Genomic DNA, 24197 nt, shown 5'->3' on the forward strand with positions numbered 1-24197 from the left:
TATCAAAAAGATAAGATAGAGAACTGGAAATTATTTTTTAATTGTTTTCTCTATTTTCATCCCATCAATTTCATTAACATGCAGGGCGCCACAGTTCCCCCGCATAGGGCAACAGATGAGAAACAAGCCCAAAAAGCTTTGGGAAAAGCCAAAAAAAAAAAGCAGTTGTGCCTCATTCAAGGATGCCTGCTTGGAGTGTGCTTGCAACAGTGACCATAGGTTGTGTACCCACCATCCTAATTTCTAGTAGTAGATCTGTTGCTGGCTTGTAAGATGCAATTCAACATAAACACCCCCTGAAACTCAGCAGACTACAATCTTAAAGGGCTTCGCACCTTTGAACAGGGACCCATCTCCCTCCTCCTTTGTACCTGCCAAGACCCAGCTCGGCCCATGGCCCAGAGCGGTCACGGCAAAAAAAAAAAAAAAAAAAAAAAAAGCAGCATCTGAGCATTTGTTTTGTGCCAGGCTCCTGCCAAGAGTTTTCCATGCAATGTCACATTTTTCATAGCCCTAGGAGGCAGTCGTGACTATTTTCTCCGATTTAGAAATGGAGACACTGAGGTCTAGGGAACACAGAGAACATGTTCAAGGGGTCCTAGCTACCAAGCATTAAAGCCAGGATGTGCAGCCAGGTCTGCCTGCTCCCAGAGTGGGTCCCACTCCCCATCTGCTGATTGCTGGGGTAATCCTGGATGTCTACAGTCAGAGGAAGCCTTGGATTTTCCTCTCCAAAAAAAATCATTAAACACCAACTGCATAGAGGACCCTAGCCTGAGCTGGTGTCAGACATCCAAGGCCAAGGCTTAGGAAGTGATAACACTTTAATGGATCTGAGGTTTTGTCCATCTCTTCTCTCTCCTTCTCCTTTTCCTTGTTTCTGGGACTCAGCATCCAGCATGCAGAGAAGACACAGGATGGACTAGACCTCATACATAGGATAGAAAGAGTAATGGCCACAGTACAAAATCCAGTTGTGGCCACCAGGTCTCTCCTGGGAAAGCTGGGTGGGGTTTGTCAAAGAGGCTACCTTCTGGGGAGCTGGGGGTGACCCCCCCCCCACTTTGGCCTGTGTCCCAGGTCCCTTCCTAGGGAGACAGTGCTCAGAGAGGAGCTGCAGGACAAAGCACTATTTCCAACCCAGGGTGCAGGCAAGGGGCTCAGCCTTCAGACAGGCCTCCCTCACCCCACAGGGTGGCCAGAAATCCAGGCCAGGGCCTCTGGAGGGTCCAGGTGTCTGGGCAGTGGAGGGCTCAAGGGCCACGAGGCAGAGCCCTAGCGTCCCCTGGCCTGCTTGATGGCTTTACCTGATTAGCTTAGTTGGGCAGGAGGGGTCCCTGGGTGCCAGCAAGGTAGTGGGATAAGGTAGAAAGGGGACAAAGCAGGGAAAAAGGTTTCCCTGGCGGGGAGGATGTAAGGGCTGGGGCAGAGTGGAGTTGGATAGGCGGGCAGGTCAGATGATGAAAAGGGGCAGGAGCTTGGTAAGGAGCGGGGGGAGGTGTGGCAGGGGATGGGACAGATGGTGACAGAATGGGGTTGGGCAGGGCCTCTGTCTCACCCACGGGGCTGAGGAAGGGGTTCCAATAGATGGAGAACAGGCTCCCGCTGGTGCTAATATGTTGCAGCGAGGAGGATAAGGGATCGATATCTGGAAGAATCTATTGGCTCCTGTAGCCCAACAAAAGTTAAATGTGCTTCTGAGAATGAAAAAAGGGGTTCATGAGCAGCAAGGGAGGGGGGAAGAAATAGGCAAAATGGGGTCAGGTAACTGGAGCTGAAGGACAATCCAGGCCTGATGCCAGTCTGGGCTCTGAGCAAGGGCAACAGAAGTCCTCTGGTCTAGGGCAAATCGAAGGAGGAGGAAGGCAGGCAGCCCCAGGCATCACCTTGCAGCCAGCAAATACCCCTGTTATGGATTAAGAACCAAAGATGAGGGAGAAGGTGGGGAAGGCAGGGCTCAGGCTGAGTGGGCCAGATGCAACACTCAGACCCCACCAAGTCCCACAACCTTCCTGCCCTCCTGGGCCCTAGAGACCCCAGATCCCAAACCCATCCCTTCCCTTCCTATGCCCCACTCCTTGCACCAAGGAACGAAGCAGGTGGGGAAACTTACCCACTGGGGTCCTACAGCTTCAGGGAGGTGACCCGGGGGATGTGGAAGAGCTGAGTCTCCTCCGAGCTGGTGGAACTGTGATGTCGCAAAAAGAAAGTGAGTGAGCCCCGAGACACAGACCCTCAGCCCCGACACAGGGACAAGCCCAGAGCCCGATTTTCCCACCGTAGAAGCTCTCCAGGGGTAGGAAGAGTTCCAAAAAGCTGTGCCTGGAGGGGATGTGTTGCAATAAGCAGGTTATGGGGCAGACATACGAAAGAACTTCCTGGCCCTGGAGTTGCTCAGAGCGTGTGACTCTTCAGAGCTAGGCATGAGCCTCCTCTGCCGGGGAGGCCTCTGGAGGGGGTGTGGCAGGGGATCAGTACCCAGCGACTAGAAGGACTCCTTCCTGGACCCCAGCTGTCCCCCTCAGTCCTGGCAGCCTCCTCACCTGAGGCGTTTCCAAATGGGATGAAAGTATTTGGAGGTCTTGACAGCAAAGATGATGCTGGGGATCAGGAAGAAGGTGCACCATGCCAGGCAGAACCAGAAGGCGTTCTAGAACAGAGGGTGTGAGGTCAGCTCGCTGTGGCTAGGCAGCGACGTCTTCCCAGCCCCAGTCTTCCCACTGAGTCAGCGAGGGGCAGGGGGAAGCATTCTCGGGGCTGAGGGGAAGGTCTGGTGTGCAGGCCTGGAGGAAGTCCACGAGCCCTGAGGAGCTGGAGGCACTCACCCAGGGGTCGGCCATCATGTCACACAGGACCACACGGCCATTGTCCAGGGCTCCAGAGAGAGGCTGGCAGGTGGCAATGTGCTGAGTCACCTGCAGCGTGGACACAAGGCAGGCACATGCAGAGACGCTCAGACGCACGGGTGCACACCCCACATTCAGAGAAAGAGGGTGACAGGGGCAGAGATAGGTCTGGGGACACAGTCGGGAGCCACCACATAGCTGTACACAGACACGTGGATGCAGGGACACAGAGACGAAGACACACTGGCCCAGGCTCATCGCTCTGCTCCTGCCTCTTCCATCCCATTCGCCAGCCTGGATTAAGCCCCTACTATGTGCCCAGGACTGTTCTTTAAGTTCACACCCTCAGTGGAGAGGCCCCACGTGTGGTGTGCACGCACATACCTATGCCCCCCATACACATGCACACACACACGCACACTCGGGGTTCAGCAAGACCGCACCCGCCCAGTGTGGGTGCCGGACAGCTCGCAGAGGCCGTGGTCAGCACGGGCCTGCAGGAGGCGGTGCGCTCGGAGAGCTGGGCGAAGGGTCCGCATGAGGAAGGGCACAGGGGCAAGGTTCTAGAGAGCCACAGCTGGCCCAGCTCACACTCAGGCCTCAGAGAAGGGCTGCGGCAGAGGCTGAGTGAGCAGAGCCCCACCAGGAAGCAGGGGTGCAGATGCCAGACGCAGAGTTTGGGTTCAATGCTGAAGGCCTAGGGCACCCCCAGGGGCTTTAGGGGACAGAGGAGGGATGCAAGAGTGTGGAAAGCCGGTGCCGCCAGGAGCCTGCTTGAGGCCGGGAGGGCCTGGACACCCACTCACCTCCTCTCTTACCCAGGCCACATACTGGGAGAAGTAGCCCACCTCCCGGGTCAGGAAACACTCACTTTCCTGCAGGAGAGAGAGGAGCCCACGGCTGGTAGGTGTCCCAGGAACCAGCCCCCACCACCCCCCACGCCCGGCACCAGCAGGACAGGCCGAGCTGGCTTTCCTGGGAGCCACAGTGAGGGGACAGGGTGGAGGAGAAGCCTGGGTGGACGCTCCATGTGCTTTAGCACCTCAGTCCATCTCTGACTATGTGGCAGCCCCCCTGCCCCTGTCCCACTCACATTCCTCAAGATACTGGTGGCCCAGGTAGGCAGCTCTCCTTTTAGGTAAGCGACCTTGTCCAAGACACCAGAGGTCTCCATCTGGGGGAAAGGAGAAAGGCTTGATTCAGCGCCCTGCTCAGTCAGGAGCAGCCATGCATTCACTCACCCATTCCTTAATTCAACATCTCACGCACACATACTCACCTCACTCACAGGGTGTTAGGCCCTAAGACGGAGACCAAAGACAGTGGTCCTTAAGGATCTGCCCATCCACCCCCTATCCTCAACCTCCAGGGGGACTCAGCAGAGCAGATGAGATCCCAAGCCAGCAGGGCCCTTCCTTTTCCCTCTCTTGCCCACCTGCTCCACCCGACCCTCCCCATCCCCAGCAGCCACCTGGAGATTCGGGGCTGAGGATGCCAGGGCCCTGACAGTGAGGTTGAGATTGGCCTGTGGAGGAGAAAGCAGGGCTGGTTAAGGGAAGGGATGCATAGAGAAGAAAGTTTCCTGCCCCTCCCTCCTCTTTTACCCCTCCCTGCCTCTCCTCTTCCCCGGGTTCCAGGCTCCCTGGGCCTCCAAACTTACCACAAGGCTCTGCTGGGGGAGGACCTTCTCCTGATAGAGGTTTTTGAGCCCTCGGGCCTCCTCCTGCAGCTGCTTCCCCAGCACAGAACTGCCCTGAGGGGAGACAGAGATGAGAATGGTACTCTGCCAGGGACAGGACAGCCTCTGCCAACATATGCTTTACCCAACTGTTCAGTCAGACATACTGAGGAGATGTGGAAAGTGCTGGGCTCAGAGGCAGAAAACCGAGGCCTCCTTAAGCTCCTGGGCCTGATCCAGGTTTGGAGGCACTGAGCCCAAGTTCTAGGTCTACCACTAGCTTACTAGGTGCCTCTAAGCCACACTGAGTCTGTCTGAGGTGCAGTGGTATCTCCTAAAACAGGAATACTCCTCATTCTACCCACCTGAGTGCTTAGTGTGGAGTCATGTCTCAAAGAGCACTTTTTAAGCTCTAAATATTTATAAATACAAAATGCTATTTTTTTCCAGTAGTTTAAGCTTCTTGAGGATAACTATCATGACATCTAGTCCATAGCACTGTCCTCACACCTGCCCCAACAGACTCCATGAGCAGTGTGCACTTAGAAATGCTTGCCCCACTGTATGATGTCAGACCAGTCACTTCATCTGATCTGAGGTGGAGGATAATCCACTTTACAGATGAAGAAACCGAGGCCCAGAGATGCTGAATGACCTGCCCATGGCCACACAGCCCATTGGAGGTAGAGCTTGAGTCAGAATTGATACTGCAAAACTCTTAAGCCCGCCCCAGGGACCCAGAGCCGCAGCGCTCACTGGTGGGAACCCCATAATCCCCTGCCTTTGTCTTCGTGCCCCTCCCCAGTCTAAGCCCTCCCACCCTCTCCCACCTCCCAGGCCTCTCTCTGAGTCCTGCCTGCCTAGTGGGGTCTCTGGCCCCTTCTCACCTGGGTCTGGGCCAATTCTTCCAGCTCCTGGGCCAGCTTCTCCATGTTGGTGTTCACCACGGGCTTCTGGATCTAGAGACAGACAGGAGAGGCCAACAGGGAATGCACTCTGGCTCCCCCAGCCCTCAAATTCCCAATCTATTCAGAAGTACCCCGCACCAGCTAAGTCTATCATGACACATGGCTCACAGTGGGTTTGACCTGAAACTGTGAAATATATCAGGAATTTTCTATTAGGATAGAAAAACAAACAAACAAACAATGAGACGCCTTCTGGTGTAACCCAATGAGGAGACCACCTCCCACCAGCATTCGTCACAGCAGTGGGTTCAGGACCATGAACAGCGACACGTGCTGTTGGGTGGGAGCCCGTTCATTCCTGCCCAGCCCAGATGGGGGCACCGGGACAGGCAGGAGGCGCATGGTGTGCGGACACCCCCAACAGGAAGAGACCCCCCCAGGGACATGTAGAAAAGTGGAGGGAATGGGGAGGGCTGTGATGACATAAGATACCACCCCTCGGCCCAGCTCCTCTGCAAGCCCCTCTGTCTGCCATGGTCTGGCCTGAGGTGCTCCCTGCTGACCTGAACGAGGAAGCCGGAATAGTGGATTTTCTCAAGCCCACTGCTCTGCAGGGCTTCCAGGTCCCGGTGGGCGGCTGGGCTCAGCAGGTCCAGATTCTTCATGTCTACTTTGAGGTTCTGCAACTCCTGCTGCAGCCTGGCAGTGTACTGAGGGGGGGCGGGGGGCCAGGGTGAGGGCGTGCCCAGTTGCTGAGCCAGGACCCCAGAGCTGCTCTCCTAGGTGAGGAGTCACCAGGCCCTCAGGGCCCTCCTTCTGCATATCCAGGACCCCCACGTTGGAAACTTCCAGCCCCAGACAGTTTCCCAGGAGGTCTCTGCTTCTCACCTGCCCCCACTCCAACCCACCCCCACCAAGACCTAGCTCTCCACCAGCACCTTTCTGGCTAGTGGACAGCAACACAGACCTTCCCTGGCCACCCACTATAAAATAGCTTCACTGGCCCACCTTTATGGCTGTGGGAGCTCAGCGGAGGGCCTCTGGTGAGCCCTCCCCCAGGGACTCCCAACATCATCACCATTGTTTTCACTGTCACACCCCATCCCCAACCACCCCACTACCCACCGCAGCATTCCAACCAATGCCTGTCCTCAGTCAGGACACGCACACCCTAGCCCTGTCACTCACTGTCACCAGCCCTTCCTGCTACAACCTCAACTGTGTTCAGTTCTTCTTGGAGCACAGTGTTCAGAGCTGTGCCTCTAGGCACTCACCCATCCTCCCACACACCCTAGAAACTATCCTGGGCTCTCGCCCTGGGCCAGGCCCTGAGCTTACACCTGAGGCCTCTGCCCCCTGAGGTACCTCCATCAGTCTTGCAGACTTCTCGGGTTCAATAAGATGGTCCCACCACAGAGGCAAGGCCAGAGGAGGGGGGTTCTGCAGGAGGGATCTCCACAGCCTTCCAGAAGTTTCCCTTACCTGGCTGATATTCAGGTGCTTCTCCAGATCATAGGAGTCATTGAGCTGCAGGATGCTCCAGAGCGCGGCCCCTTCCCTGCATTGCCTGGGGAGGAATAATGGGCTTCGAAGATGGGAGAGAAGGACAGCAGGTGGGGGCTGACATCCGCTACCTCAGCTCCTCCCCACACCCTGTCCCCCAGCAGAGGCTTCCCACTCACTGATAGGCCAGGAGGATGCTGATGTTCTTCTTCAGGCCAAGAAGCTGAGACAAGTTCATGGATGGGGGCAAGTTCCCTGGGGTGTCTGCAAACTGGAAATGGGGCAAAGAGAAAAGGGCCCTGAGCAGGCTGAGGGCAAGGCCACCCCCGGTTCCCCTAGAGCCTGGTCCCCTCCCCCTCCCTCTGGGCCCCAGAGCAGGGCAGGCATGGTCACCTTGTAGAGCTCTTTGCTCTCCCAGCTCTGACACACTAGAGTCTGCACATTGCCGCCCACCAGGAAGGTGGCCAAGACAAGGAGGATGAGGGGTGCAGCGAAGAGGAAGCTGAAGCCCACACCTCTGGGGAAGGCAGAGGGATGGGGTTGAGGTGGGAGACAGGAGGCTGGCTACCCTGGACCACACACCCTCTGTCCCACCACATGGGGAGGGGCGGCCAGTATGGTCAGCGAGTCAGCCCCAGGGCAGAGCCCTTTGAGGACTCAGCCTCCTAAGGCCAGGAGGGAGAAGTCAGAATGGCTGGCTGCTCCCCCCCCCCCCCCCCCCTCCCCCCCATCCCTGACACCCTGGCTGGCCCCCTCCCCTGCCCCCCACTCCCACCTATCACTGACGCCCTGGCTGGCCCTGGCAGCCTACAGGAGAGAGTAGCTGCTTTGCTCGAAGACACAGGACAGCCCGCCTCTGAGCCGAGGGCACATGGAGATGACCGGCTCCAGAGCTCAGCCCTCAACAGAGCCCCCTGGCGCAGTAGGGGCCGCAACTTAGAGGGGCTGAATGGGACCAGTGCTGCTGACCTGTAGGGCTTCTCTGTGGGATAGGCACAGCCCCAAGCCAGGGTTTGAGGCTTGGAGAATAGAACAAGGACTAGATTTCAGCCTCCACTCGCCCCTTTGTTCAGGCACCATTATGCACAACTGAATGTGGCGTCCCCGGCCTTAGAAAACATCTAGTCCAGAGATGGCAAACAGATTCTACCTCTGGTGCCATCCCCTATTGGTAGTGCTATCTAGATGCTGGGTTAAGAAGGATTCTGAGGCTACGTCCGGCTCAGTGGGAAAGAGTGCCCATCGGTTACTATAATTGTCACTGGTATGGACGGGGGAAGTGCTTCTTATTTGCCATTCCTGCTCCAGTCCAACCCTTTTACACAGATGAGGACATGGAGGCCCAAATGGGTTAGTAATTGGCCCAGAGTCACCCAGTGAGTCAGTGCCAGAGCCAGAAGCAGAGCTCAGCCTCTTGATTCTCAGGACTTGCTCCTGTAGCCACACTAGGAGCTGTCCATGGGCATGAGAGGAATCCAGCCGGCCCGGTGGGAGAGACCCTTCTCCTGCCCCCAGCCCATCTTACATCAGGAGGAAGCGGGCTCCAGCCTCGCCCTTGGCTTCCGAGCGGCTGGGGTCCTCCCTGGTAAACAGTCCCCAGATGCCCAGGTTGAGGCCCAACAGGTTACAGACCACCACAAGCAGGACTGCAGAGCACAACACGCAGCCCAAAATCCACCTGCCACAGAGAGGGTGTGGTGTCACCGAGAAGGGAGACACCAGGATGGGCTGGCATAGGACCTATGGCTAGGTGGGGACCCACTGCTCCCCCGTTGCCTCCCCAGGCTCAGGTCCCAAGGGTACATAGCCAAGGTGGAGACGGAGGCCCAAAGAGTAAGGGGTCTTGGCTGAAATGGAGGCAGATGCTCAATATAGCCAGGGGTTGATGAGGGCTGGAAATCGGGGCCCAGCGTGGCTGAGAGGCTGGGCTGCCTATCCCATCCCCAAGCCCATGGGTTCCCGGGCACCTGTATTTCTCGTATCTCTGCACCTCCTTCAGGTAGGGGCGGCTACTCTGTTCCACCTCCTTCAGCGCCCGGCTCCAGCGAGAGGCTGCCTCCCAGCCTGGGAACCTTTCGGCCAGTGTCTTCAGCCCTTCAGGCTTCTGGGCCACCACCTTCTTCACCTCTGCCCCAAGCAGCAGAGACTCATGGGAGGGGGAAGTCTCCCAGGAGCCCAGGGAGGAGACGGATGGGCCAGAAGAAGTTCTGGGACCCCCAGAGAGGGCCCACTAAAGAGACCAGGCCCAGATGGAGGACAGCCTGCACCCTCCCCCCCCCCCCGCCCCTACTGCCCCACCCCCTCTCCATGAGCCTCTCTGGTGGGAGCAGCACGCTCGGCAGCCAACCCGGCCCCTGGACAGGGCCTCACCTTTGACCACGTTGGCCGTCTGCAAGGCCACCAGGAGCGGGAGGGCATTGAAGGTGCTGTTCTCCTGCCGGAACAAAAGGCAGCTGTTTACTGCTTCGCACCCACGGTCCCAGCTTGAGGGGCCCCTGACAGCACCAGGCCCGGGGGGGAGGGCATCCCACTCAGCGCTCCCAGCTCAGGAAATCAGGAAACAGGCCTCCCTTTGTTCTCTTGGTGGATGGCCTCTTCTCTGCTCCCTCAGCCCAGCCTGACTCGGCTCCCCAAAACATTGCTCCTGGAAGACCCCTCCTTTCTCTCCCCACCCCTCTCGCCGAGACTGTGGCAGCCTCGGGCCATCCTCTTCTCTTTCATCCATTCTGCGTGTGACGCCAGGCCTCGCTCCCTAAAGTCCAGCTCTAACCTACTCCTCCAGCCTCAGCTGCTGTTCCCTTCCTCCTGGGACCTTCAGCTCCAGCCACCCAGCACAGGTGACTCACCATTTCCCCAACTCTGGCATTTTCCAGGCCCTGGGTCACAGGTGCCTGACTCATGTGCACCCTCCCCCACAGCCCATCTGCCCCGAGGGCTGCACCTTCAGGGCTCGGCTTGTGTCCTGGCTCCCTGGCCACCCCAGCCCCCACCACCTCAAGGGGCCCAGCTCTTCCTTCTGAGTTCCAGGCCTGCCTCCCCCACCAGACTGCATGCACTCGAGAACCAGCATCATGAGCATCTAGCCCAGGGAGCCCTGTGGTAAGGAAGGCCCTGATTTGACCCAAGTCTTAGGTTCAACTGGGTTCCTACCCCCAAAGGGGGAAGATGAGGCCCCCTCACTTGTGAGCTGCCAGGTGGCGGGGAAGTCAGGTAGAATGGGCATGCACTCACCTCCTGGACCATACTGGAGAAGTTGGCCTCTGGGACACCCTTCAGCCGATGCAGGACATCGTCCACAGGGGATACCTGAAATGGGGGCGGTGGTATGACAAAGTCCATGGAGAGGCCTAAGGGGGAACCCTGAGGGAGGATGGGAGGAACCCTCACTGTCCTCACATGCAAAACGGGGCCCACCTCCCGAGGTGGCAAGGAGAACTCAAGGAGCTAAGATACAGGAAACCCACAGCACAGCACGTGGCCCGGGAAAGCTCTCGCCAGGCTGCCGGGATGACTAGCATTAACCCTTGCTATGTGGAGAGGGGAGGAGCTGTTCGAGGGAAGGGAGCTGGAATCTGCCTCAGGAAACACCCAGGACTCCCGGGGCAGCGGGCAGAGCAGCCCCCTTCCCTTCGGGGGGCCCTCACCTGGTGGAAGTCAGCTCCCAGCTCCAGGGCACGGGCTCGGCTCTGGGCCTCGGTGCAGCCCTGGCAGCCGGACTCCTGCAGCAGGGCGAGGAGGCGCTCGCGGTGCTCCCGGACGGCTGGCTCCAGGTCCTGCTGTCCCTTCCGCAGCTCCACCAACATGGTGTTTAGGGCTTGCAGGTGATCCACAGAGACCTGCAGGGCTGAGAGACCACCTTCTGGACCCGGCAATCTCAGAGGCCTTGTGGGAGATAGAACACCTCCCCCTCCCCCCAACCCAAGGGATGTGGGTCATGAACCTCTGTAGGTTCATAATGGAGACTGCCCTAGGGCATGTTAAGCCAGGTTGGGGATCCTAGGATAAAGCCATGAGCAAGTCAGGGGAGGGGCTCGCTGAGGTGGCATAAGAAATCCCGGGCTGGGTGAAGGTGGGGCCTGCCCCCATGCGACGCCCATCCAGGACACTGGGCCCACTCACCCTGGCCCAGGCTGCTCACTGAGGCCAGCACTTCATACACGGTGCTCTTGAGCTGGGTGTGGATGGTGCTCCCAATGCTCATGCCGACACCTGGAGAGCACAGGGTGGTCTGCAGGGCTGGCCCCCAGGGGCCTAGGGGCCTTCTTCAGCCATCCAGCCAGCCTCCCCAGGCCCTGCACTGGTCCTGCAGCAACAGGGACTACTGTGCTCCCCGGCTGGGCCCCGCCCCTGCCTCTTCAAGGGTGTGCCCAGGGGGAGCCCAGGATAAGGGGATGAGAGGGGTCTCCCAAGGCAGGCCAGAGCAGGGGGATCCGGGGGCCGGCCAGTCTGTCAGCCGGCCGCATCGCTCACCATCCAGTTCCTCCAAGACTCGCTTCTGAGGAAGGGAGAACTGCTGTACCACGGCCCGCAGCTCCTAGGCAAACAGCGTCGGGAGGCTGCTCTCCCCTGCCACCTGCCAGCCCCCCTCGTCCCTTCCCCAGCTCTCTCCCGGGATGCCACACGCAGCTGGGTGGTCATCCTGAAGATGCCCTGGGTGCATTTATGTATTACAGCAACTCTCCAGCAGGAGGCAGGCAGGCATGCGTTGAAGGGGGAGCCCTTTCTAACTCGCAGGTCCTAAGTGGCCGGTTAGCTCAGTTGGTTAGAGCGTGGTGCTAATAATAACTCGCAGGTCCTGCCCTCTTCTGTCCTGCCTGGGGCTGGTGCTCATGCAGGCTCGCGGCCGTGTGAGGGGTTGCTCGGTACTTACCTGGGGGACATCGTACTTACCTGGGGGACATCGGTGACCAGGCCCCGGAGGCTGAGCAGAATCTCAGGCACGGCCTCAACACTGGGGCCCACCTGCTCATGTGTGTGCTGGTTGGTGACAAAGGCACAGACCACACCAATCCTGCAGGGATGGGGAGGAGGCAGGGGCTTGCTGGACGCCCATGGGCACCCCGGGCCTCAGCCCCCGCCTCCCGCCTGGCCTGAGCGCCCCTCACAGTAGCACGAGGGTGGTCAGCAGCAGGAAGGCCGCGAGGGTGCCTCGCTCCCAGGCGACGGCCTTGTGCTCGGTCTTCACTCGGCCCCCACAGCGCCGGCAGCAGCGGCAGCAACAGAAACACAGCCCGGCGATGGGCACCACCAGCAGGTAGAGGCCGGCGATCACCGCACACACCACGTAGCCGGCCTCATACCGCACCACCTGGGCGAGGCAGCAGGCGTGAGCGGCCGTCCTGACCTCACACGGCCTCCTGCCTGGCGCCACCGGGGAACCAGAAGGGGAGGGAATGCACACACGGCAGGCACCTCGCACACATCTCCCTGAACCCATGCAAGGTGCACGGGGTCCTTGTTATTTACCAGCTTGTAAACGAGGAAGCTGAAGTCCACGTTTGCTCCCTGCAAAACCCCGGGGCCAGTTAATGGCAGAGCTGTAGTTTGAAATCAGGTCTGCCAAGTGCAGCGCTGATGGAAGGGGGCAAGGGATGGCCGGGACCCCACGATGGGGGACACCCAGCAATGTGGGCTGAGCTGAGGAGGCCTTTCTACTTCACCCCTCATGCTCACCCTTGAACTCCCCCCCCACCCCCCGGCACTGCCCCAAGGGCTCACCTCATCCACCTTCACGGAGGCAGGCTCATTCAGCAAGGTCTTTACCAGCTCTAGGGAAAGAGTCAGGCCAGGGAGGGGGGGGTTGAGGACAGCACCTGCCTGCCCCTGTGTGCACCCCCACTGCCGGGGGGGGGGGGGAGGGAATCTCTGGAAGGGCTCCTCCCACCACCATGGCACCCTCCGAGAAGCCCTGTGCCATCATGCCCAGGCCTCAGTGCCACCACAGGAGGGAGAGGCTGAGAGGAGGCCTGGCCCACCCCTCCTCCTGGACCCTACAGCTAGGCCCTGCACTGGAGAAGCCGCCTGCCTGGTTAGAAGCAGAGAAGAGGCCTGTCCCAGCAGCCCTTTCCCTCAAGAGGCAGGGGACAGGCTGGGAGGGACAGGGCTGTAGCCCCTCCTGGCCCTCCCAACCCCTACCACCACTAGACCCAGGGAAAAATCTCAGCCCGGTCTTTGAGAACTTCTAATGTAAGTTCTTCCACTTGAGGGCAGAGAAACTGAGGTTCAGAGAGGAAAAAGGGCTTGCCCAAGGTCACGCAGGAAGGTCTCTCCAAGTGATGCCCCTGGGCCCAGGGGGCTTCTGGGAAGGAAGCCGGGGTGGGGGGTGGGGAAGGCCAGGGACCCTGCCCTCCGGATGCCTGCTGACAGGGCGGGGGAGCCCCGCCGTGGAGTGGGGACCCACCAGCTCCGAGGCCCACCCGAGGGAGGGGCGCACTCACCGGCGGGGAAGGGGTTGAGCTGCACCACGGAGAGGAAGCGGCGCACCGTGCCGTACAGGGGGCTCAGGGCCCCCCGCGGGCGGACGCGAGGGGCCAGCCAATGGACCCTGGCCGCCGGGGCGAACGCCAGGCGCTCTGCGCCGCCGAGGGACACGCAGTCCGCGGCCCCCGCCCCCGGCGGGCTCAGCCCCAGCCCCAGCCCCAGCCCCAGCCCCAGCCCCAGCCCCAGCAGGGGCGCCAGGAGGCCGGGCGCGCGCGTCATGGGGTGGGCCGGAGGGCTGCGGGGCAGGCCGGACGGGGCTCAGGCGGCCGGGGGTGCGGACAGAGCGCGGGGCAGGCCGTGCATCCTTCACCAGCCTGCGTCCCCGCGGCTCTCAAAACCGGCCCGACAGGTTTGGGCTCCTGAGCTACCTGGGCGCCCGCCCGCGGTGCTGGAAGGGCAGGGGCGGAGGCCTGGGGTAAGGAGGCAGGGCCTGGCGGGGACCCGCCTTCAGCGGCCTGGGGTGCGAGTCCGGGCTCCCTCTCCCCTCCCCAGATCCTCCTGGGAGGGCCGCCTCCGAGCTGGGTAGGGGAGACACCTCAGTGGCTCTGGATTGTTTAGGTGGCCCAATTTCAAATATTATATTCCATACCCAGACCCACCAGCCCAATGTGGGGCTGGGAAAACAGCCACCCAGTGCAGCCCTGGCCCAAGGGGTGGCAGGCGGCACAGACCCAGGAACCAGGCTCCTCCACCAGCTTCCTCTGAGGCCCGTTCTGTCCCTCAGGTCATGCCTGCACCTGTCGCCGATCCAATCTGGAGCAGAGAGGCCACCAGGCTTTGCCCAGAGTGGCTCTCAGAGAAGCCACTGGGACAGGCACAATCCTTTGGGAGGGCGAATCCCTGCAAAGGTGTGCCCTTTGGCCCAGCAATGCCCCATCCAGTCATCAGCTGAAGGAAATAATCAAGGATAGGGCCAGAGATGTGTCTACACAGGTCTCCGCTTTGTCAATGGCTGTGTGCCCGACACCCAGAGGGTGCCTGAAGCTGAGCAGGTTGTGAGGAAATACTGCTAAACGGCTGGGGGATGTTTCTGGCAGCATGATTCATGATACGAAACTATCCTGAGGGCCACCACCACCAGGAAATGGTGAAATGAGCATTTCACAGGACACACAGGGCGGTCAGTAAAGAAAATGATGTGGAAATGGCTCTTTTGACTTGAAAGATACAATGCTTTAAGGGCCAACAGCTGCTTACGGCCCAGCACGTAGACTGAAGGTATAAAATACTGACCTTCTCTGGGTAGAATCGTGGCCATTTTTAATTCTTCCCTGCTCACCTGTACTTGCTAATTTCTGTGAAATAAACATGTGTTACTTGTGTTCACCGAAGTAGCAGAAGTTTGTGAGTTTCCATGGCAGCTCCATTCTCCCGTGGGAGCCCTGGAGGGAGGGGCTGGGTCTGTGAACGAGGAGGCTCTGCCCGGGTTGGCAGGGGTGAGGGAGGGGCACAGGGATTCCGGGCTGCTCGTGGGGGGTGGGGTGAGCCCTAAAGAAGTAACTTCAATTTGAGTAAGGGCTGAGCCTGCAGCAGAATCCTTACCCTTCCTACGGCTGCCCTCAAAGTTTCTTCTGAGCCGGGACAAGAGTACAGTGAGAGAAGGAATAATCCAGTTAATAACGGGGTGCAGACAGGAAACAGCACCTCATCAAAGGGTGACTCAGAGATGAGGATCAGGGCTGCAATGAGGAATGGGCTGGGGGTGCTGGCTCCTCGGGTCCAGAGAGGGTCCAGGACCAGCACTGCCCCTGGAGGCCCAACCCCAGACCGTGGAGGGGGGCCCCTGACCACTCTGCCCCAAGAATATGCAGGACAGCTAAAGGCAGGCTGTGCCCACCCCTCACTCTCCCCCTCCCATTCCCCAGAGCCCAGCACCTGCGCTAGGGGCACCATGGCCCCTGGAAGCTGCCAAGGGGAAGGGCTGGTCTCTGAGCTCTCTCTCCTATAGTGTGAGCTGTTAGGAAGAACTACCCCTCCCCCGGTGCGCACTGCCTAACGTTAGTCCTGCCCCAGAAATAGCCCTCTCCTAGCTTGCTGTAATCCACCTGTGGTGCAGTATGGTCCACTTAGGGTTTTTTGGTATTCCCTGACTCAGCGAGGTGGCGGGGGAGCTTAGGCCTCAGTTTCCCAGGAGGTGGGAAACGCTTGAGGCTGTGGGAAAGGAGCAGCCCTGCCCCCACCCCGTGCAGCCTCCCACTCTTTCTCTCTTCCCAACTATTGTAATTAAGCCATGAGTTGCTACTGCTATTGTTTTCATAAGTGTCTATAATAAAAGCACTGTACTTTGAAGGTAAGATTTCCCCAAGAAGAAACAAAACATACCAAGCTCTTTTTTTGGCCTAAGGGGCAGGAGGGTCGATAAAGATACTGAATTTGCCTGTTTGACAGGTAGACAAAGTGAGGTTCCGGAGGAGAGACTTTCCCGAGTCAGCGAGGAGGCCAGGAATCTCCTTCCTGAGCAGGATCCTCATGGAACAATCTATCATCAGACCTGCCGGTCAGCCCCAGACTCGTCCCCCTCCCCCAGCCCCACCTGGCCAGCCCTGGGCACCAGGCAGGAGCCAGGAACCTGCTGCTATAATTGGATTCCTTGGAGGCAGGGCAGCAGAGCAAGTGGCTGTGTTGGGACTGGGTGGGCTGGGCCGGTTCGGCAGCAGGGATGCTGGGCTTCTGGAAGGGTGGAAAGGGGTTCAAGGGTCATCCTGTTCCATCCCCTCCTTTTAGTCACACCTTTCTGGCACAGCTGCATGTCCCTTCTTCCTGCGACCCCCTGGGACCCTCTGCCCTCCATGGAAATTCTCTGGTTGATCTGGGATAAGCTGTCCCTGGTTACCTTGGGCCTATTTCCTGGGGCCACTTTCCCACTCCTGACTCACAGTTCTCAGAAGTTTGATGGTCCCCAAACCCCACAGTCCTGAGGTCAGTGTGGGGAGTGTGGAGGGGGAGACGCGGGCAAGGAGAGGGGCTCTGCCTTTCAGAAAACAGGGTGGGAGGACACCAGGTGTGGCCGCCAGCCTCCTCAGGCGCCACCTGCTGGAAACAGAGGGGAGAGCATGCCTCGCCGGTCTCAAGGAAACATCAGGCGAGCAGGCTGATTCCCCTTCTTTCTGGCCTCAGGTGTCCATGCTGTGTCCCGCGAATGAGTTATAAACCAACCCAAGGGGACAGACAGTCGAGGCTGGAGCACAACATTTTCTTAGTCAACATTCTTCTAATGGCTGTTAAGCTGCTAAAGGATCTGAAAAGTGAGAATTTATTATAGAGAAACAGGGCATTTGAGGAGTCCACGCCCGGGAGGTGGCGCTGGGCCTCAGAGCCTGGAACAGGAAACCCATCGAGTGCCCACTGCTCTGTCTCAGATGGTCTGTCGGGGCTGAGGCCTCTCCCTACTGCGCATTGGCCAGGACCCTCTGCAGACCACCTCTCTGCATCCAACAGGACAGAGAGGGCTGTCCTGCCAATCTGAGTCTACCTGTTCTCCCAGGTCTAATGTCACCAGAGCCCACAGCACTGCGGGCCGCATTCTGGATCCTAGCGCCAAGAAACTCACGGTGCCAGTGTGAGGCGGTATCCCCCGGGCCACAGTGACAGGGTGGTGGCCGTGAGGACAGTCCTCTGAGCAGGAGGCAACATCAAGAAGATGGGGGCCACAGTCGTGGGAGCAGAACCTTGTTCTAAGAAGCCACCAAACACGTATGCCACCTAATGTGTATCATTCTGAAAAGCTTTTGGGTAAGAATTCCACGAGAATGGAAGAAGGTGTAACTTTGTGGGAATATTTTGGAGAATTTCCACCACCCCATACCCCAAGCCACAAAACCATCCCTGACTCTTCGTCCCTCGTTCTTGCATCCAGCCACTCAACTGCATCCTTCCAATGCCACCTCTTGAGCATTTCTCCAGAATGGATCATTGAAAATGCAGATCAGACCATGTGACTCTTTGGCTTCAAACCCTCCAGTGGCTCCTTCTCCAGCCTCAGGATGAAAGTGAATTCCTTAATTTGTCTCCCCAAGCACCACCAGAGCCCTCAGCCCCCCTGGTGGTGCCCACAGGGCTCTGCTCTCCTCTCATACCTGCTCTGTCCTGTCCCTGCCCACATGGTCCCCTGCTGTATCCCATCCTCTGCTTTCACCCCATTTTTGTTCATCCTTCAAGACTTGGCTCAACGGTCATCCTCTCTGGAGGCTCCCAGATCCCTCCCCCAGGTTCAGGTGGGGGTCCCTTGAGGCTGGTCCATATTTCCGGGTCATGAATCTGCCTCTCCAACATAGAGGTTGTATTTTATTCACCCTCACGTCCCCCCTGGCCCCTAGCCCCAAGCACAGAACTCGGCACACAAAGTATTCCCAATAAATGTTTCCCTAGACTAGAAAGCAAATTTCAAAACATTTGAAAATAAAACATTCTCTCTCAGCTAGAGAGTCTGCAAGTGAATGTGATTCAAGAATAGATGGGAGATGGGGCGCCTGGCCGGCTCAGTCAGTAGAGCTTGTGACTCTTGATCTCAGGGTCATGAATTCAAGCCCCATGCTGGGCATGGAGCCTACTTAAAATAAAAATTAAAAAAGAAAAAAAAAAAAGAGAGATGGTAGAGTCTCCAAGCTGAAATTCTGTGCATGCGGTGGTGAGTGAAGCAGGCAAGGAAGGGGTGGGGTGGGACGGGAAAGGGAGGAGGCTCTTTGGTGAGTGGCATGTCCCTGGGAACTTCTTCCTGAGCCTTGCCGAGCATTAAGGATGGGGCGCAGCCCAAAGAGAGGCCACAGGAAGCACGTGGGGTCTTCAGCAAAGTGCTCTAGCGTCCCTGTGGTAACCACTGAGGCCAGGTGCAGCTTTCAACATGGCGGCCTGGGCACAGCCACAGGGGAGGCAGATGTGTCGGGACAGGCAGCCTTGTCAGAAGCGGTCATAGTCAGGATGGCAGGGGCCCAGGCACATGGAGATGGCTGCGCTCTGGTCTACTAAAGGAAGCAGCCCGGTACTGAATAGATCGTCCAGAGGATTCAGGTCAGATGAAGACTTCAGTCCTTCCAGCCCAGGCCCCCTGGGTAGGCTGTGCACTCTCTGCGTGGCCAGGCGAATCCCCTTGAGACCAGAGGGTCATCCTGTTCTCAAGACTTCTTGGTCTCTGTGTCAGTTAGGAGGACAGCATCTTCTGGCCTGAGCCAGACCTCTTCAAGGCTACCCAGTATCCTCTTCCTCATTACCCACAGCCTCCTGGGCTACCCCTTCTCTCCAAGGTCAAGGCCTAGGCCACAGGTGACACGGACATCTGCTCCCTCCTCCACCCGTGGCACTTATAGCCCTGGCCCTTTGAGGAGAAGACAGAGTCTGGTTTGCAGAACCTTGGGGTGATGTGGAGCCTCGTGTGGTCCAGGAGCATCAGAGGGGCAGGCCATGCCCCCTCTAGAGCCTGACATAGAAAGCAAACGGACACATGTTGGAGATGAGCTGCTGGCCCTATTGTAAGATCTTCTGCAGTCCCGGCTCTTGCCGTCACCACATTCCCTGCGAGGGAGGGTTATTGACTTTCCTTCTTTGGAGGTGCCGTGTGTCCATTTCTTCCTCCTGGGTACTCATGACAGCACCGTCGGCCAGACTCTCAGGAGCTCTGTCTGACCCCTGAGTCTCCTTGTGGGCATGTCCTGCCTGCCCAGATGCCCAGGAGCTCTATGGCAAATGCCTGAAGTAGAGAGAGCTTATACTGCAACTAGGAAAAAGTGGCTCCACCCTTTGTCCCCTTGAGATAGCTCTGGAAGGACACAGGCTGCGGCAGCAGAGGCTCCTCATGACTGCAGGCCTGGAAGAGAGGAGCTCGGCCGGAAAGACAAGCCCACCCAACCACAACCAGGAGACTGCTCTGGGTCAGAATCTGTCCCTCTTGCTCAACACCGACTACACGAAACCAGGAGGCAAGGTGCGCGATCCCGATGATGGAATGAGGATTCGAAAGAATCTTGACCCACTGGAATGGCGGGCTCAAGCTTGCAGCATGAAATGGAAGCAGGAGAAATGTTATGGCCAATTCACAAACAGATTCTTAGATTCATAACTGTTTGTGGAGACAAAAAGACCATAATGGATCAGCTGACCACAAGTTAGCATGAGTCAATAATGAGGCCAGATACCTAAGATGCCTTTGTAATGCTAGATAGCCTGAGAGGTCAAAGGTCCCCCTGCAGAGGCCCAGTGGTATTGTCCTGTGCTTTTCAGCCCTGCTCTGGAGCTTGAATGCCCTCCCCAGATAGCCATGACCAGATGAGGCAGGGCCAGAGCACCAAGCGGTGAGAAGCCACCCGAGTCCAGGACAGGACCACCCAAAGGTCAGGAGAAGGGATAGGAAGGGCAGGGAAAAGCTCCAATTGGCTTCTGGGCTTTCATACTAAAAGGAGCCAAGGGACCTGACCTGCCTGTCTCCTCCCACCACTTCTCATCTGCATTCTCTGAACCTCCACAGACCTGGCCACCAAGACTGGGTCACGGCCACTGAAGGACGAGATGAGTCCAGACCCAACAGAGGGGCTCTGTTTCCCTTTCTCACGTAGCTGGTGCATTCCCCAGAATGAGGATGGGGCTGAATGTGTCCAGGGTCCCCCCTAGGCCGTGGGAGACATAGGAACACCTTGACACTCAGGAGGTCACAGGCACTCCTGCACCCCACAGCAGGCCCCTCAGAATTATTCCCCCAGTAGCATTCCCCAGGAGGCAGGACACTATCCACAGGAAGGAACTGGACAGTTGCTTTTCTGGGCCTCTTTGAAAGGGAAGGTCTTTGCTCTCCAGGTGACCTGCAATAAGAATGCTACCCTTACCCCCATTTCATTAGAGAAGGCCGAATCTCATGACAGGTGTCGTGTAGTGCATTTATCCAACGCACAAATACTGCTGTTTGAAACTCAGCTATCACAAAACATTAGGAGGGACTCCCCTAGGGGTGTGAATTACACACCAGTCTCTGCCCCTAAGACACAAGGAAGCATCATAAAACTGTGGGAGGGACTTCTGAAGGGCATACCTTGACCCAAAGAAAAGCCAGCTTTCGAGGAATGGGGACCATGGCAAAACTATTCATTCCCACAGGAGACCTTCTCTTCCTGTTAAACCTTCAGTTTGGAGAACAGGTTTTTGGGGGACTGTAAGGGAACTGTCATTTGAGACCAAATTTGCTGCTCACCCATTAAGAACAACAGGGCAAGAGCAGAGATGAAGACCTTCCACACCACGGGCAGTTGGGAGAGTCTTAATTCAGCTGCCCACAAAATCACCTGCAGATGCCCGGGCTGCACCCCACTAAATGTGACTCTCCAGGGACAGGTTTCTGGTATTGGCAGATTTTGTGAGCTCCCCACGGGTTCTGATGGGCCAGGTGAACCAAGAGCAACTACCATGGGCCGACCCAGCCCCCCTCCGGGAAAGCAGTCCTTATCCTGAAGGGCAGGGGCACCCCCACTTCACACACTCCTCAAGTTTCCTGCGGGGGCATGGAATAGGGTGTCAGGATTCCATTCTTGCCTGTGGCCATCTCCACCCCCACCTTTCCCACCCACCACAGGCAGGTGCCTCTGTTCCAGGCTTTGGAGGACCAGATCAATAGAGGTCGGGGCGGGGCGGGGAGGGGGGCAGTATGCATGAGAAGGAGGTGTAGGGAGAGAGCTGGGTCTCTCGGCTGTTCTCGGGGCATAAGGGGCAGGAAGCAGTGGGTCACAGGGAGAGAGCTGGGTCCCAGAAAGGCCCCAGAGGCACCTTTTGGGAAGCCTTCAGTTAGTTGTGAGTAGCTGGGATTTGGGGACTCACACCTGTCCCCGGAATGTTTGAAGATGTCGAGAACTCCCTGCCCAGGGTCTGGGCAGCCTCTGGGGTTCCCTGGGTCCTTAATGAGGCCCCAACAGAGCTCTTAGGGACAGGCTAACGAGCCGGCAGGAAAACAGAGGAGGTCAGTGACCAGAGCAGTGAGGTCCCCACCTTGCTCCAGCCGGTGCTTCCAATGTAGAGGACAGTGAGGGAAGATGACAACGGGGGCAGAGCTGTGGCACTGACATGCAGAGGGAGTCGAGCAGAGCCTCCGCAGGGAGAGGACATTGCAGCTGTGCCTTCGAAATGCACTGGCAAGGGGAGGAGGAAGTCCCAGTGAAGCAGCGAGAGAGCCCGCAGTGATGTGCAAACACACTGGGCAGCAGCGTGCTGCCTCCAGGGCGTCCGTGTGGCTTGGTGCCTGCCACGTGCAGAGGGGACAGGAAGACCACCTCCGAGGACAGGGGAACGTGGACCTCCAACCGGAGCGGAGAGCAGAGCAGTGCCTCAAACTGGGTCTCATTTCCTTTTTTTTTTTTTTTAAGATTTTATTTATTTATTTGAGAGAGAGAATGAAATAGAGAGAGAGAGCATGAGGGGGGGAGGGTCAGAGGAAGAAGCAGACTCCCCGCTGAGCAGGGAGCCTGATGCGGGACTCGATCCCGGGACTCCAGGATCATGACCTGAGCCGAAGGCAGTCGCTTAACCAACTGAGCCACCCAGGCGCCCCTGGGTCTCATTTCCTTGCTGGCTGTCAGCTGGGGGCCGCTCTCGGCTCCTCGAAGCCGCTCTCAGCTCCGGGCAGTGGGCCCCTCGACCCCTCAGCCAGCAACTGAGCATCCGGTCCTTCTCACACTTGGAATCCCTCCGATCCCCTCCACCCCCCCTTGTGTTGCTTTCCTCTGGTCTTTTCCATCTCCTCTCTCTGCTTTCTCGCGGCCTCTTCTGCTCCCTAGTCTGTGATTAGGGACTCCCAGCGGGCCCACCCGGATGTTCCCAGACCGGCTATCTATCTGAAAACCAGCTGATGAATAACCTTAATTACATCTGCAAAGTCCCATCACAGCAACTCCTAGAAGACCATGTGACCGAACAACCAAGGGACAAGAATCTTCAGGGGACATCTTGGGAATTCTGCCTATGAGAGCTTTCTTTATGGTAGAGCTTCCCACTGTCTTTAATTTGCTAATTAATTTTTTTTCTATGTCAGATGTATCTGTTAGGATTAGATTCAGTCGACTAGGTCAGAAAATCCAACCAAACAGTGGGCATTCTCACATGAAATGAGACTGGAGGCTGGCCATTCGGGGCTAACCTGGTGGTTCCACGAAGCAACAGTAACACAGGCTCCTTCTCTTTCTAACCTTGTGATTGCTTCATGGAACAGATAGCGACTGGAGGTCCAGCCCTCACATTCACATTCCAGACGGGGGATGGCCAGGAGGGGTTGATATTCCTTCTGGCTGAGGCACCTTCCTTTAAAGCAGCCTTCCCAGAAATCACTCCCAGACCTTGAATGTACGTTTCATTGGCCAGAGCTTGATCATGAGGCCACACAGAGCTCCAGGGAGGCTGGGAAGCATGCTCTTTGGGGCTGGGCGATCTGCTGCCTGGAATAAAGCCAGGGTTCTGTGCCTGTGGAATAAAGCCAGGGTTCTGTGGCTTAGGGAGAAGGGAAGTGGGACACTGGGTGGATCCAGCCGTCACTGCCACCTTGGCTATCCCAAGCGCATTTGCCTACAGATGCCTTTTTTCTCAGAGCACAGGGACAGGCTAACGAGCTGGCAGGAAAACAGAGGAGGTCAGTGAGCAGAGCAGTGAGGTCCCCACCTTGCTCCAGCCGGTGCTTCCAATGTAGAGGACAGTGAGGGAGGATGACAATGGGGGCAGAGCTGTGCCAGTGAAATGCAGAGGGAGTCGAGCAGAGCCTCCACACGGAGGGGTGGCTCTTTTCCTTTAACCTATAGGAGAATGTGTGCCATCTAGCTGCCCGGTACCTGTATGTTCTACTCTCCTGGTCCCAAAGTAGTGAAAGTATTCTAAGACCAAATTAGAGAGGACTGAAGAAAATATCAACAGAGGGTCAGAGGATGAAACCCAAGAGACCGAGAACATCAAGGCTTTGACGGAGGGGCAACGGGGGTGAATGCCATTGCCCCGTGGGGTGACCCATAGGATAAACTACTGCCATCTGAGGAAGCAGAGCCCCCTCAATGGCCAGGCCAGGAGTGCACTGGGGTGAAGAAGGCACCGGGCCCAAATGCAGGTCAGTCCCTCCAGAAGTAAGCGTGCCTGCGTGGGGATTATGGGTGTCAGCGGGACGGAGCCGGGATGGGGAGTGCTAAGGGAAGAAGCTGGAACCAAGGACCTAGACCAAATCAGGGCCCAGGCAGGGAGCGTGGAGTCCAGATGCAGACTCACCTCAAAGTCAGCGGGAAGCAGTGAGGTGGCAAACCGGCGGGTGGCCAGCAGTTTGGCAAGGGGCGGCCTTGGCAGGCTGGGCGCCGCAGGAATTAGATCCACAGGTGAGACCCAGGTGAGTACAGATACCAAGGCCCCAGGCCCCGGGCAGGTGAACTTGTCTCACAGGCAGGCGGTCAAGGGCAGGAAGGCAGAGCAAGGCAGAGGGAAGGAGGAAGCCCAGGAGCAGCAGGATCCCGGCCTGTGCGCTGGAGGCGGGCGCTCCAGGGTCCAGGCTCAAGGACTCCACGTTTCTCCAAACTGAAATTCTGACAAGAAGGCTCGAGTAGCTCTTCTTGGATAGACGTCAGGCAGCCCGGAGCAGCCTGGAAACTTGCAGAGGGACGTGGTTTTTGCCTCCGGTCAGCGGGTGGGCAGAGCTGGAATCCCCTCTTCTGACTCTGGCAGAAAATCCTTGAGACTGCGCCGCAGGGCCCCGCTCTGGAGAAGCCCCCGGCCCCGGGCCTCCGCTCGGCCTGTCCTGGAGTAACAGCCCCAGAAACACGGTGGCCCCCAGGTGGCCCCACCTGG

The 24197-nt window shown here is 58.0% G+C and overlaps 1 protein-coding gene across 4 annotated transcripts; it reads right to left on the bottom strand.

Annotated features, from left to right (window-relative positions):
• PROM2 (prominin 2) lies at positions 1–23769 on the bottom strand. 4 transcript variants are annotated; one of them, XM_032410427.1, is made up of 23 exons: positions 23628–23769; positions 12041–12243; positions 11826–11946; positions 11406–11469; positions 11055–11144; positions 10580–10779; positions 10167–10241; positions 9306–9369; positions 8903–9062; positions 8461–8613; positions 7329–7452; positions 7115–7206; positions 6915–6999; positions 5996–6142; positions 5412–5483; positions 4507–4599; positions 4318–4371; positions 3940–4020; positions 3653–3721; positions 2826–2915; positions 2544–2650; positions 2114–2188; positions 1–1906 (listed from the first exon to the last, which is right to left on the bottom strand). In XM_032410427.1, the coding sequence occupies exons 5-22, from the start codon at positions 11134–11136 to the stop codon at positions 2125–2127; spliced, it is 1812 nt and encodes a 603-aa protein (XP_032266318.1). In that variant the 5' UTR covers positions 11137–11144; positions 11406–11469; positions 11826–11946; positions 12041–12243; positions 23628–23769; the 3' UTR covers positions 1–1906; positions 2114–2124. The 4 variants fall into 4 exon arrangements, with proteins under 4 accessions (XP_032266318.1, XP_032266322.1, XP_032266317.1 ...); XM_032410431.1 differs by lacking the exon at positions 12041–12243 and having other exon boundaries at positions 23628–23707; XM_032410426.1 differs by lacking the exons at positions 11406–11469; positions 12041–12243; positions 23628–23769 and having other exon boundaries at positions 11826–11892.
• Positions 23770–24197: the final 428 nt, after the last annotated feature.

Source organism: Phoca vitulina, unplaced genomic scaffold (genome assembly GCF_004348235.1).
Source record: "Phoca vitulina isolate PV1807 unplaced genomic scaffold, GSC_HSeal_1.0 scaffold12, whole genome shotgun sequence".
In the NCBI taxonomy this organism is placed as follows: Eukaryota; Metazoa; Chordata; class Mammalia; order Carnivora; family Phocidae; genus Phoca; species Phoca vitulina.

Excerpts from the sequence above, each read along its gene's own strand:
- PROM2 (XM_032410427.1), bottom strand. The coding sequence starts at position 11,136 with ATGAGCATTGGGAGCACCATCCACACCCAGCTCAAGAGCACCGTGTAT. Across the intron at positions 7,453-8,460 it reads GGAGCCCGCTTCCTCCTGAT|AGGTGTGGGCTTCAGCTTCC; the intron begins GTAAGATGGGCT and ends TGCCTTCCCCAG. Across the intron at positions 2,189-2,543 it reads CCCATTTGGAAACGCCTCAG|TTCCACCAGCTCGGAGGAGA; the intron begins GTGAGGAGGCTG and ends GCGACATCACAG.